Source organism: Varanus komodoensis, unplaced genomic scaffold, assembly GCF_004798865.1.
Source record: "Varanus komodoensis strain SLA01 unplaced genomic scaffold, ASM479886v1 scaffold24, whole genome shotgun sequence".
NCBI lineage: Eukaryota > Metazoa > Chordata > Lepidosauria > Squamata > Varanidae > Varanus > Varanus komodoensis.
The window spans coordinates 4411905-4424456 of record NW_025335641.1 but is presented as its reverse complement, the minus strand read 5'-3'; the positions used below and the strand labels follow the sequence as shown (position 1 = coordinate 4424456).

Sequence of the window (12552 nt, the reverse complement as noted above, 5' to 3'; positions counted from 1 at the left end):
ATCTTTCAGATTAATACATTTATCCCTTCTTGGAGTAAAAGAAGAATTAAGCCTCTGTGAATATTTGATAAATCTCTTAGCAACTAGATACTAGAGTGGAATCAGCCAACAATGAATGATTCACAGTTTTAGCTAGAGTGTGCAGAATTGTCTGCCAAATGGTCTGAATAAACTCACATTGCTAGACACGATGGTAAAATATACTCTTGTCTCTTTTAAACTATTATATCACAGTGAAAACCTAAGCTGCCCACATTCCAAAAGCTCAGTTGGTGCCTGGAATTACAACTGTCATGTAAATCTTGATTTTATGGCAATTTGTGTTCTGATGATATTCTCCCTTAATTAGAATAGCCCTTTTCCTCTTAAAATTCTAGTTTTTAATTCTACATTCCTAAAATGTACTGAAATAATTAAGCTCTCCTCAGCAGAATAAAATCATTAGCTTTTTACTCCCTGCATCTTTTTTGTTTGTCTGGTTTTGATCTTAGAAAATGCTGACCCGTTTCCTGGTTGTGTGTGACCGGTTCTATTTCCCTCCATTTATCATGAGTTGTGAACTACAGGGGACACCTGTTGCATAAATTTATATTGTATACCATGGTGAACCTTTTCTCTGATCTGATTCAACTGCACTGCCATCTTTTTTTATAATAGAATGTAAGAATTTATCAGTAACCAAGAAGCTCCATTGTAGCAACAGGTGCAGTTGCACCATAGGCTACAGTTCTACACACAAACTTACTAGGAAGTGAGCTTCAGTGAACATAACAAGGTTTACATCTGAATAATATGTCCATCTAGGATTGCTCTGTTAGAATTCTAGCTGTTTACAAAATGCTGTAATAAACCTATTTTTTCTATTAAGAGATCTATCTTTACTTTTTATTATATGCTCAATTTTCTTTAATAAAGTTTTTTTTAAAAAAAAAACATGTTTGGGGCCATTAATATGTAGGCTCCTTTCTATTATTCCTCTCTTCTCTTCTCTTCTCTTCTCTTCTCTTCTCTTCTCTTCTCTTCTCTTCTCTTCTCTTCTCTTCTCTTCCTCCCTCCCTCCCTCCCTCCCTTCCTTCCTTCCTTCGTGTCATTTCTTTGGCAGCCTTTCTCCACTTGTGCGTTTAAACTAGCAATAAGCTACTTGAATCTAATCTTGACTCCCACTGATTAAAACCAAAAGGTTCACTGGAAGCTCGGTGAAAGGCCTATTGAGCTTATTATGAGATAATTACATAAGGTATGAAGAGGTGCTGTCTCATAGAGATACACAGATACATATTGACCTATTATATACTCCAGCTATTTGTTGGTGGCAGTGTTGTTCCTAAGTAAACAGCTGCGATAAATAGATGGGAAATATGTGTATAATATTCTGATTTTAACATTGAACTTTATCCTTGCAGTATTAAGGATGTTGTACATTCAGCATTCTAAGTGCATTTCAGAATATTTTTCATTCTTATGCATGATCTCAAAGAGTTACCTTTCATGTGTCTGGCTTGTCATGTTCTTTGAGCAGCATTAACTAGGGTAGGGCTTAAATGTAGAATACTGACACACTATCAATGTATATGAACTGATATCTATGATGTGCTTCCCTGACACTACCATTGCTGTGGTGTTCACTGTAGCAGAAATGGACCAGGCCAGACAGTGCAGAGCTTCCAGTATTATGAAGTTTTCCTGTTTCTGTTCTGTGGTTTCTATTGCCTGGACTTCTAACTAGTCTCTTTGCCTGAGGGGAAAAACGCTATTTTGTAAAGAGGGAATCATCTCTGCAGGATACTGTCTGAATGAATCTCTATCCCTTTACTACCTTCCTTCCTTAATGTGTTTTTGATTATGAGCCTGTTTATTTATTTATTTAAGCAATACCTAATCATTTTAGGCACTTTCATCTTGGTCCAAATGGGCCTTTCCATAGATCCCCTCTAGACCCGAAGGCTTCCTGCTAGAGAAAGTAGGTAAGAGAGCCGTTTGTGCTGGTTTCCTCTACACCTGCAACCCCACGCATTGCCTCTTGTGTTTTCTGGAGGGTCCCCCAGAGCAGAGCATCTTTTCAGAAAGCCCAAGGGGTTGCTGGGGAAAGGGAGACATGAGGACCATTTCCCTACCCCTTCATTCAGTGCAAGCAGGTATTCAGTCAGTAGTCCTTTAGATGCAACCCATTATAAATTAACCAACCCCCTCCCCACTGTGTCTTGACCCTGCCTTTGCATTTCTGTCTGTCCGCAATGGTTATCTCCTACACAGACTGCTATTCCATTCATAGATATTGTCATGAACTGCCTGGGAGCTTCAGCTAGTGGGGTGGTGTAGAAATGTAAGAAATAAAATAAATGCAGGTAGCAAACAATGATCACAGGTCATAGTCTGCCCAGACTACGCAGGCTGTGTTTGCAGCATCTTGAGTCAATAGCTGCCGTGCTGGGAGCATCATGGCTGCTTCCCATGTACACACTGAAAATTGATCCATTTACTAATTTTCCATGATGTTGTAACTTTCCCATTCAACTTCATGGTACAATAATGAATATACATAGTAAAGAACTGAGAAATGACAATATATTCGTTGGTCACCTAAAAAGTAATAGTTGACTCTGCCATATACTTGCTTTTTGGATTATATTTAAGTGGATATGTCCTCTGTTCTGATTTGAATTTGAAATTGTACTTATTTTGTTTTCTTTGTTACAAGTAATACTTCTTTTTATTATATGCAGTGTGGAACAAGAAGGGTCAGATCAGATTTCTTTGCTACACCTGGAGAAAAGATTCAAACCTGAAAACAAGATCAAACTTGTACCCCACTAAACATGAACAAAATCTTCATGATTAATTGAAAGCTTATGTTAAAATCTGTGTGAAATCTGTGTGATCCTTAAATTTATTTGGCCCAGCAGATTTATTTGAATGACAGTCAGATAGCATACATACATTGACATATTCCAAAATCTAAGCTGACAAAGAACAGCTACCAGCTATCTTTTGAAATGTTGGAATTTGCATTTAGGAAAAGGTGGTACATTTAAGAACAGAAGTCCATTGGATTAAATTAACAGAACCTGCATGGTTCAAAAACAGTATAATCTCTTATTTTACTTCATATATCAGTTTCAAGAACATTTCCATTCAAGCCCTCAAGATGCAAATTAATTTCCTCCCCTGCCCACCCCCCAAAAAAGTCAAATTGAATTGTTGGAATTCAAGACAAAAATTGAATGGGATCAGAGACAAGTGCTCTTCCATCGGTTCAGTATCACAGGACATACAGAAGTGTTGTGCAAAGCAGCAAAACACTTGGGAGGTTATATGCAATTCCAACCAGTGTAACAAGTCTTACCTTTGGGAAAACCAGATGATACTGTAAATACATGACTGTGGCTGAAAATGGCAAGCTCGTGTTCAAGTGCCCATGCAACATGTCCCTGTTCTGATGTTACACGTTTCCTTGTCAACACATCCCTCCTTCCTCCAGCCCACTGAGAGCCCACAAAGTGCAACAAAGTGATGCAGAAATACATAGTGTTGCCTTGTGCTAACAGGACATGAGCATGTTGTCTTGGTTTCCAGGGAGAAAAGGTAATTAAATGTACAGGAGGGGTTTTTTTAGCAGCAACATCACACTCACTATATCTTCCAGTTTTGACTTTAGGCATATGTTTAAATATCTATGGCTGCCTTAGCCCTTAGTACCAAAAGTAACTGCTGTTCAGTTGCCATTAAAATAGTTTTAACGTTATGCACTGTTTCTGTTTGATGCTTGATAACTAGAATGTGATATAATTAACTACTATCATCAGGTGCCACTTGGTCAGTCATCATTACTCATTACTTCCATGATCTCATACAGTTACTCAATGGAGGAAGTTAAATTGTTGTTGAATCTACATATGTTAACTCACTTAACTGTAGATCTCCATTTTAAAATGGTTAAACATCCAATGTTATTTGTAGGCATTGTAACTTGAATGTGCTGTATAGATCTGGAGAGAACCTTCAACTTAAAAGGATTTTACTTGACTTTCTCATAGGACATATAAGCTATTCTTTTTTCAACTTCATATTCCTTTGCCCGCCTTTCTGAATCTGTGACTTCTTTTGCTGAATAAGATGGAGGCCATTCATATAAAACAGCATTCTACATGCATTACCATTTGTGCTAATTCTACATGCATTACTATCTGTGAGCTTTGGTGCTCACGGACCTGAGTAGCTCCTGAGACTCTCATACATTAGTATGCCCAAAGTAACCATTGAGGGTGGCTGGAGCTCCTTTTTGTCTGCCCAACAGACCCCTGGGCATGCACACGCAAGACTGTTCTTGCCTTCTCATTTTTATTTATTTTATTTTATTTAAAGTTTTTATATGCCGTCCCCTTGCTACATAGCCTCGGGATGGCTCACAGAAATAAATACATACAACATAATAACAATTACAATTAAAACCTGGAAACACACTGGCTGCACAACTAAAATCTATAGATATTAAACATTATTAAAATACTGTTTGAATAAAAAGGTATTGGCCTGGTGCCTAAAAACAAATAACGACGGTGCCACTTAATTGGGGGTGAGGGGGGAGCAGCCACATTTTAAACCCTCTTCTGCATTCCTTGCACATTCCTAATTTTTGGTCTGTTTCCATAATGAGTGGGATTATTTTGTTTGTTTCACATAAGCGAGTCTGAGATGAATCTAGAATTATTCACACACCACAGCAATGCTTCTCCACCTCCAAGAGTTATGGATGTGTGAGGAATCCACCCAATTCCTTGGGCTCGGCTCCTCCTTTTGTCTGCCCAGTCTTAGTCAAAGGTCTGGAATTGCATACAGACCCCAGTTTTCTTAACCCTAACGCAGAGTTCTACCTCAAACTTCCAAGAAAGGTTTATACATCCAAGAAATTGTCTTTATACATTCAGACAATATACACAAAGGAAACACTGAAGGTGTTCCTGTTGACCACTCACTTTGTGTACCCCATCTAGGCTAGTTCCAGTCCACTGGAGATGCACACAGACTCTGGTTTTCCTGATCCTTACCATTAAGATCCCGAATCTTTATCTAACTGTAACACACAGCTGTAATCCCCACAGAGCATGAGGACAATATGCCCAAAGGAACAAATCTGATTGTTCCTGTTGACTTTTCTGACCAGTCATGGTTAGCTCAAGGTCCTTGGGCAGGTGCATAGACCTAGGTTTTCCTAACCCAAACCTTAACCCCACGTTTATCTATAACCATGACATGTGGGTATAATTGCCATACATTCAACCAGCACGTTAAAGGAATCACTGACCATGTTCTTGTTGCCTGCTCACTTTTTGTGCCCATTTGTGTTTGTATTAAGTTCCTTGGACATAGACATGAAGCTTTTTTTCCAAACGCCAACCTGGAGTGCAATCCAATTCCTAATACATAAACACCACCTCCATTTATGCTAACAGCTCGCCAAAAGCATCACCGAGGCAGCTCCTGTTAACTTCTTGATTGTAGCCCCACTCTGGTTTAATTTAAGGCCCTCAGTCATTTACATAGACCCAGGTTTTCCTAGCCCTAATGCTAACTTGAAGTTTTACCTCAAACCTAATACACAGCTGTAATTCCCATATTTTTTAGCAAAGCCATCACTGGGGTATCCTTCCTAATCTAGATTAGTTCCAGCCCCCTGGCATTTCAGATGGGCACAGCTTCTGTGGGTCTTTTCTTCAAACCAAAGATTCTTCATTCCTGGAGCTCTGCAAGAAGAAAAACTGTAAATTGACAAATAACTCTTTTTCTCACCCTTATCCAGAATTCTAATGCTTTTTGCACCCAAAGGTTTTACTGTGGACTTCAGCAGCCTATATGTACCTTCAGCAGCCTTTATGTCAGAATAAAGCATATTGAACTGAATAGGACTTCAGCAAGGCAGAGGGAGGGAGACTCCTCTGTTAAAGTGCAGTGCTCCACATATTTAGTCAGATGCAAATCTCATTCATTTCAATGGGCATTACTGCCCAGTAAGAATGTATAGGATTACAGTCTAAATGAAGCCTATGAAGTGATTGTTTTTAGAAGGAAAAATGCTAGAAATATTTAAACATATTTACAATAAAAATATTTCAAGTAACGGGACTACAGATTCAAATTTGAAGCTGTCGAAACAGGACAATATAACATTTAAAACATTCACTCTCCAACTTGTTTCCCCACTTCCATTATTAAACACATGTTCTTGTTAGTTCGGTAACTTTTCATAATGCATTTAGAAATGCATGTTAAGCAAGTAAAATCATTCTCATGACTCTAGTATTTTATTATTTGATTAGTTTTTCTTCTCTTCCTTTTCCCCTATCCCTTTTCCCTACTTCCTTTATTGTATATTTAATTGATTATAAGGCTTCAGGCAGGGACTTAATTATGGTTGTACAGTTTCTAGTTCATATTGTGTTCTTTAATATACAATACTGGTAATAATTAAAATGGTGGACTCAAAGGGGCTATTTGGGCCCCTTCAAAAGAGAGCAGCTACTGGTCTCTGAAATGGAGTGAGTGTTCTGAATACCTTGTGTCAAGCTCTGAACAAATAGCACGGAAACAGCAAGACTGTACAAAGTGAAATCTGACATCTCGAGGTTAGGAAAATGGAATGCTCCTGTATGGCTTGATTGTTATCAACATTTTCAAGTGGGTTTATTAGCAATTTAATGGAATATTCGTTATTCATGGGAAATAATAGCTCCAGCTGAAATGTCCATTATGCTCTTTTTCCCATGCACTTTGGAATGAGTAGAATGCGACAGCTGAGCTTTCAGCAAGCTTCATGAATTTTAAATACTTTTCATTGCAGAAAAAAACCCAAAGTGGGGCACAAGGCATGTGGTCAATGGTGGACTTAGAACTAGCAGTCGCTCTGGGTATTATGTGATATTAGGTGTCTCAAAGATATTGAATGCTTGGCTTATGCAGGTGCATTCTTGGCCTACCGTGCATGTCCAGGCAGAATAGACTTGCCTTTCTCAACCCAGCAGCCAACAATTAGCTACTCTGTAATTGCGAACAGAGAAGTATTTAAGTTGCTTTCTCAGCATATTTGGATAAGATGCAAATTTTCTGTCATATCTATCCAGTCAAATATTTACTGGTGTTTTGCAGAAAGCAAACTAATTTTCAGTCAATATTGTCAATAGTTTTACAATTTACCTTCATATATTTTCATAGTACTTCTGGCAAGAGTACTTTTTGACCTTCTTATCCATCTCTGTTGTTAAACTTCAATTTTGTTAGAAAGCGTCTGTGTTTCTAAACAGAAAATGGTTTTATAAGTCTGTAATACTAAGTGTTGTTTTTAAAAACCAGATTCCCAGCTTTTGCACCAAGAGCTTTTCAGTTATCAGAGAGATTCAAAAGCCATTTAAGAAGAGGTAAGGAAAACACTTGAAAGTAAAATTAGTTAGAAAAAATGCTTAATAGTTATGAATGTGCAGGTCTTTGACTTCATCCCTGGGGCCTGGTTGTAGGGGTAAGTGATGATTAAAATTAAACCACATATCTAGGTACTGTGTGTCCACAGAAACGCAGACCTACCTTTGCACATGAACGCATCCAACATTTGTATATGCACATGGAAAAATAAGTTTTCAACTGCAAATGTAAAGGAGATGCAAGCCTGTACATTGAACCCAAAAACATAACTCTTAGACCTGCTCTAACATCCATTTAACCTGAAGCACAAAAACTGGCATACTTGTGAAAGGTGGTGAAGAGTCCTTAGAACGCAACATTGAAAAGAACCTAAAATAGTAGTGTTTGCTTATTTGTTTGCTTCTGTAGTTATTTCAGGTGCTTGTTTAAAGATGGTGCTGTTAGGTTTGCTTGTATTCTTACATATTTTCACAAAACAGGACTTGGAGGCAGAAACAGACTTTACATACTCTCCCCAAGCCCATTATTTATCAGTAAGTTCTGAACAAAGCATTCATGAAGGAAGAAATTCAGTCCCCACTGAATGGCATTTCAGCTTCTGTGTAGGTTTAGTTACATATAGCTGTTATTTTAACCATTCCAAGGAATGAACGCAAAGTCGTAGAACTATAGAATTTCGATACGGATCCAGATTTCCACAAAGGCATTTATTCTATGTGTTTAGCTGCAAGTCAATTTTGTAAAAAGTTGTATGCTGTTTGGACTGGACAGCTAAGAAAACAAAGAAGCCATTTTTCTATTTCTTTTCTCTCCCGCATTCTGCTCATCAATCTGTCATTTCTGCTCTCATTTTGAAAGCATTTGTTTAGTTGCCAGACTTGAGATAACTGACTGCCAATAAATAACTTCTAAGAAATGTCTTTCATTTTAGGCAAATTATTGCAGTTATAGAAAGGAAGGGTATTTTACATATAGTAACTGAAATATCTGATGGACCACATTTATACAGAGACTAATGAGTTCCTTTTTTAAACAGCAAGGACTGAGGAAACTGGATTCTTATAAATGCCATCAAACACATTTAATATCCCTTTCCTTCAAACAGAGCTCAGCTGGCTTAAAACCAGAGTCTCTCAACCAGATTTATTATGGATTAGATACATTCCATCTCACAACAGGAATGTGCTTATTAGGGGGGAAAATCACTGTACAAAGCAATAAAGGTTTAAGCATTCAGCCACTTGATATATTAATGGGTAACAGTTATTATAAAAGTCTTGCATCATATATTCTCAAAGTTGACTCTACAGTTCTTAAGAAAGACAAAAGGTGTATATACATGTAGCTCTAGGAGAGAAATGCAGCTGTGCATTTTCAACATGGTGATGTTTCTGTGGGGAAGATCCACCATTGGAAATCATTTACTGGTTAGAGGTTACAACTTTTAGAAATTCATCCAGATTAAGTCACTTGGAGTAGATCTATTAAAATCAATGGAAGATGTTAACCTTACTGAAGCCTCATTGCTTCCAGTGTGTCTCCTCCAAGTATGACTGCGTCGGGACCTAATGCATTATGGTATTTGCTCAGATGCAGATAGAATTATCCTATGCTGGATGCTATTTTAACTCGAGAATGCTTGCTGACAGGAGGTGGGATGAAAGGAAGAGAAGATATTTCCCCCCTTGGGTACTTACAGTGAATGTAAACTTCATTAGATAGAAGCAAGTAGTGAATCCACAAAGATTCCATATTTCCTACTGAAATTTCTTTTTGTTACCTTGAAGATGAAAAAGCCTTTGACAGCCAAAACTAAAAAGGAATCTGTTCCCTTAACTTGAGTCATTTCTTGACATGTAAAATATTCTGGATAAGATTGGATCAAGAATTTTGAGCACTTTTTCTATCATATATTGCAGAATATTAGCACCCTTCATATGAAAAACATCTTTCAGGAGACTTGAATGTAGTGGCAAATAAGAATGCCCTTCACATGAAATCCCTTAATCTTATCATTAACTTTCTTTCATTTGCAGTTATTTCTGTGAGAAATATTATAGGCAGTGTACAACATAATAGTCATGTCTTAGAAACATTCTCTGATACATATTTTTGAGCAAGAACTTCTGAGAAGAGAGATCACTAAGCACTGGCATGGAGTAGGAGTGGAAATTGGGGTTGGACTGGATTCAGGACATAGCATTGGAAGATTAACCATTTCCCCTCATGCCATATTCCTACCCCGTCCTGATGAAATAGACCATGTTGGAGGATCATATAGATGCAGTCCCTGCAAGTAGTCTAGACCAGCAGAGAAGAGGGGCAGGATTCAATCACAACTCAGAACTCCAAGGGGGGGGGGTGGATTCAGGACCCCGGACAGAGGCCAGGGAGCAGACAACTTTCTGGACCACAGTGTAGCCTCAATAGAGCTCTTCTAAACTTGCATACTGTTCATCTCAAGGGCTACCCCTTTGTGGAGGAGTGAGGAGGTTTAAAGGGGCAAATCTCTGGCATGGATCCTAGCATAACTCCCCCTCTCTATGATTTGTCACAGTTTGTTGCTTGTGTTCACGAGTGGGTTCAGTAGAGCCCAAGGTCCTGAAGTTGGAGATACAGGCGGTTCAAAATACTGCACTTCAGAGTTCAGTTCTCAGGGATCTCAGGTGGACCTAATTATTAGGGTTAGGTTCAAGTGTAGGGAACCAGGCTCAGCATCTCACTAGTCTGTGCTACTAGTCCTTCAGGCACTGTGCTAACCTGCATAGCTACTCGAAGTTGAGATTTTTACACCTGATTAAAACTTCCTTCCTCTGGAGCTACTAATAACCCATGGGGAGGGAGAGACATGTACATTATGATTATGACTTTTACCAGAGAAAGGGTATTTTTTTATACAGCTCCCCTACAGCTGCTATTAAGCCTTGGCAAACGGATTGTTACATGTGAACACCAAACTCCTATGGTCCAGAGAGAGACGAGAAACTTGGAAGCTTGAAACATGCTTCAAGCTATTTATATTACTGCTAGTTATCAAACTAAGATCATCCAGTCTAGTGAAGCCTTCAGTGTTTTATTATTCATTTAATTACCTACCTACCTCCTCCCATCTATTCCAGAAAGACAAATTAGCCTGTTCTCAATCATACCCACTTCACTAGGCATCACTGTTTCATAGACATAGAAGCAATTTGTGCCAGCATGACTCTTGATATTCCAAGAACTTGCCTCTTGTTTTCTTTTCACCCTGGTTTTCTTACTGCTCTGACCACTTCCTATGGCAGTGAGTTCTATGCACTAGATGTAACTAAGTACATAGGCTGGCTCCAATGCTATATTTGTCCCTTGTTGACTTATGTATGTAGTGAATCAGAAATTTACATGTTGCAGCTGCAGCAGCATCCATGATACCAAAGGGTCACTGAATTATTTGGAACATAGAATCTAAAAGCACTTCAATACTTGATAAACAAACATGGTTTATTTTATTGCTTTGGACAACTTGACCAAAGCAAATGCCTAACTGACCAAATTAAATATTTACTTGTATCAACAAATTGGTGCTTAGAGACAATACAGAAATCATAGCAGAGTTGTTCTGTTTTATCAAGAAGTAGGCAACTTTGAAATGTTGAAATCTTCATTGAAAATACTGGTCTGCCTCACCTGATCACCACATGTATTAGCAGAATTGACATCTTTCTACAGAAAGATCAAAGGTGTTTGAGCACAGAAGCGTTCGAGCTTGGTATCAGTTGAAATGCTCCATAGGCTTGACGTACTTTTATATGGGTATCCAGAAAACTGTGCAGAGACCAACCTCTGGTAGGTTTCCTGAAAGTTAATTTCAAATTTTGTAAGGTAGGCATGACTGATACACAGTGAAAATTTTGCCTTTGAAATACATCTTGGAGACTCCTCAAGACAGCAGGTTAGCATAAGTTGAAGGTTAACATTAAATGTGGAAATTGTTTCTTTACATTATTATGAATTTTTAAAGCAAAATGTTTTGGATTTAACTTTCATTTCAGTTATCTTTCACTAGAATAAGCCTTGAGAGTAGACCTTCCTGTTAATACCAGTACCAATGATATTTTTTCAGCATGCCCAATGGAAAAATAGTTCTCTAAACTTTGTTTAACTTTTTATTTTTCCAAGCATTCTTTCTGTTTGATTCATAGATGTCTCAGCTGAGCAAACCTGAATCCCATCAGTGAGCATTTTTAAAAATATGTGAATTATAACCTTAAATGGAATTCTAAAGCATATCCTCTTTTAACAGGTTGAAGCAATGAAGAGAGCCCTTGAAAGCCTTAACCTGAATATTGTAGAGATGACCGATGACCATGCAACATTAGATGGTGGAGATGTTTTATTTACAGGTACAGTAATAAGAAAACAACTTTATCACTTTGTTTTCACTGCACAGATTACAACTACATCTATCTGCAATTTATCCTAATGTAACTTTTTATTAGTTTGTTTATCCAGCAGTGACATTTGACATTGGGTCAGAAATTTCCTGATGTTAGAATAGCATCAGGAGAAGGGAACAAAGTGGAAATAATATCTAGCAGAAGTATTAGCTTAAATCTTAATCACTTGACATAGAAAAGATGTAAAGTATAATGTGGTAGTTAGGGAAAAATATTCCATCAGTAGGCTATATCCCTACTATAATTGTACCATATTTTTAGTTACAAATTGTTATATTTGCATTGATAAAACTTCAGGACTTAAGTTTGGTACATGGTCCACCCTAAACATATGGGAAGATGTAGACACAGTAAGTAGGATGGGAGCAATCACAACAGATGCAGAAACCTTGCCATTCCAGATAATATATAAAGGACTCCTAGCCCAAGCATCAAGCTGATAATGAAATACGACCCCTAAAGAACTGTCATTCAGTGGCCCTTTGCATATTATGAATGATCAGGATCCACAGTGCACCATTATTTTATAAATGTACTGATCACATGGGCTACCCAGAACGTATTGCTAATTCTCCAATAGTATTAGTATCATACACAATCTGGAGACAGTTGTGCCTATGACATGTGCCAATATGAGTATGTAATTTGTGAGGAGAACAATCTGCCTGATTTAATATATATATGTCAAGGTTGTTCGTCTCTTCCT

General features: G+C 37.9%; 1 protein-coding gene across 10 annotated transcripts in view; it reads left to right on the top strand.

The window, feature by feature from the left end:
* Positions 1-12552, top strand: part of DDAH1 (dimethylarginine dimethylaminohydrolase 1) — a 156821-nt gene that overhangs the window by 104908 nt on the left and 39361 nt on the right. For all 10 annotated transcript variants that reach the window (XR_006414951.1, XM_044432465.1, XM_044432462.1 and 7 more), the window contains one exon: positions 11693-11792. Coding sequence is in view for 9 of the 10 variants with exons in the window: in XM_044432456.1 (XP_044288391.1) it covers positions 11693-11792 (100 nt within the window). In the remaining variant the exon portion in view is untranslated. The remainder of the gene's footprint in view (positions 1-11692; positions 11793-12552) is intronic.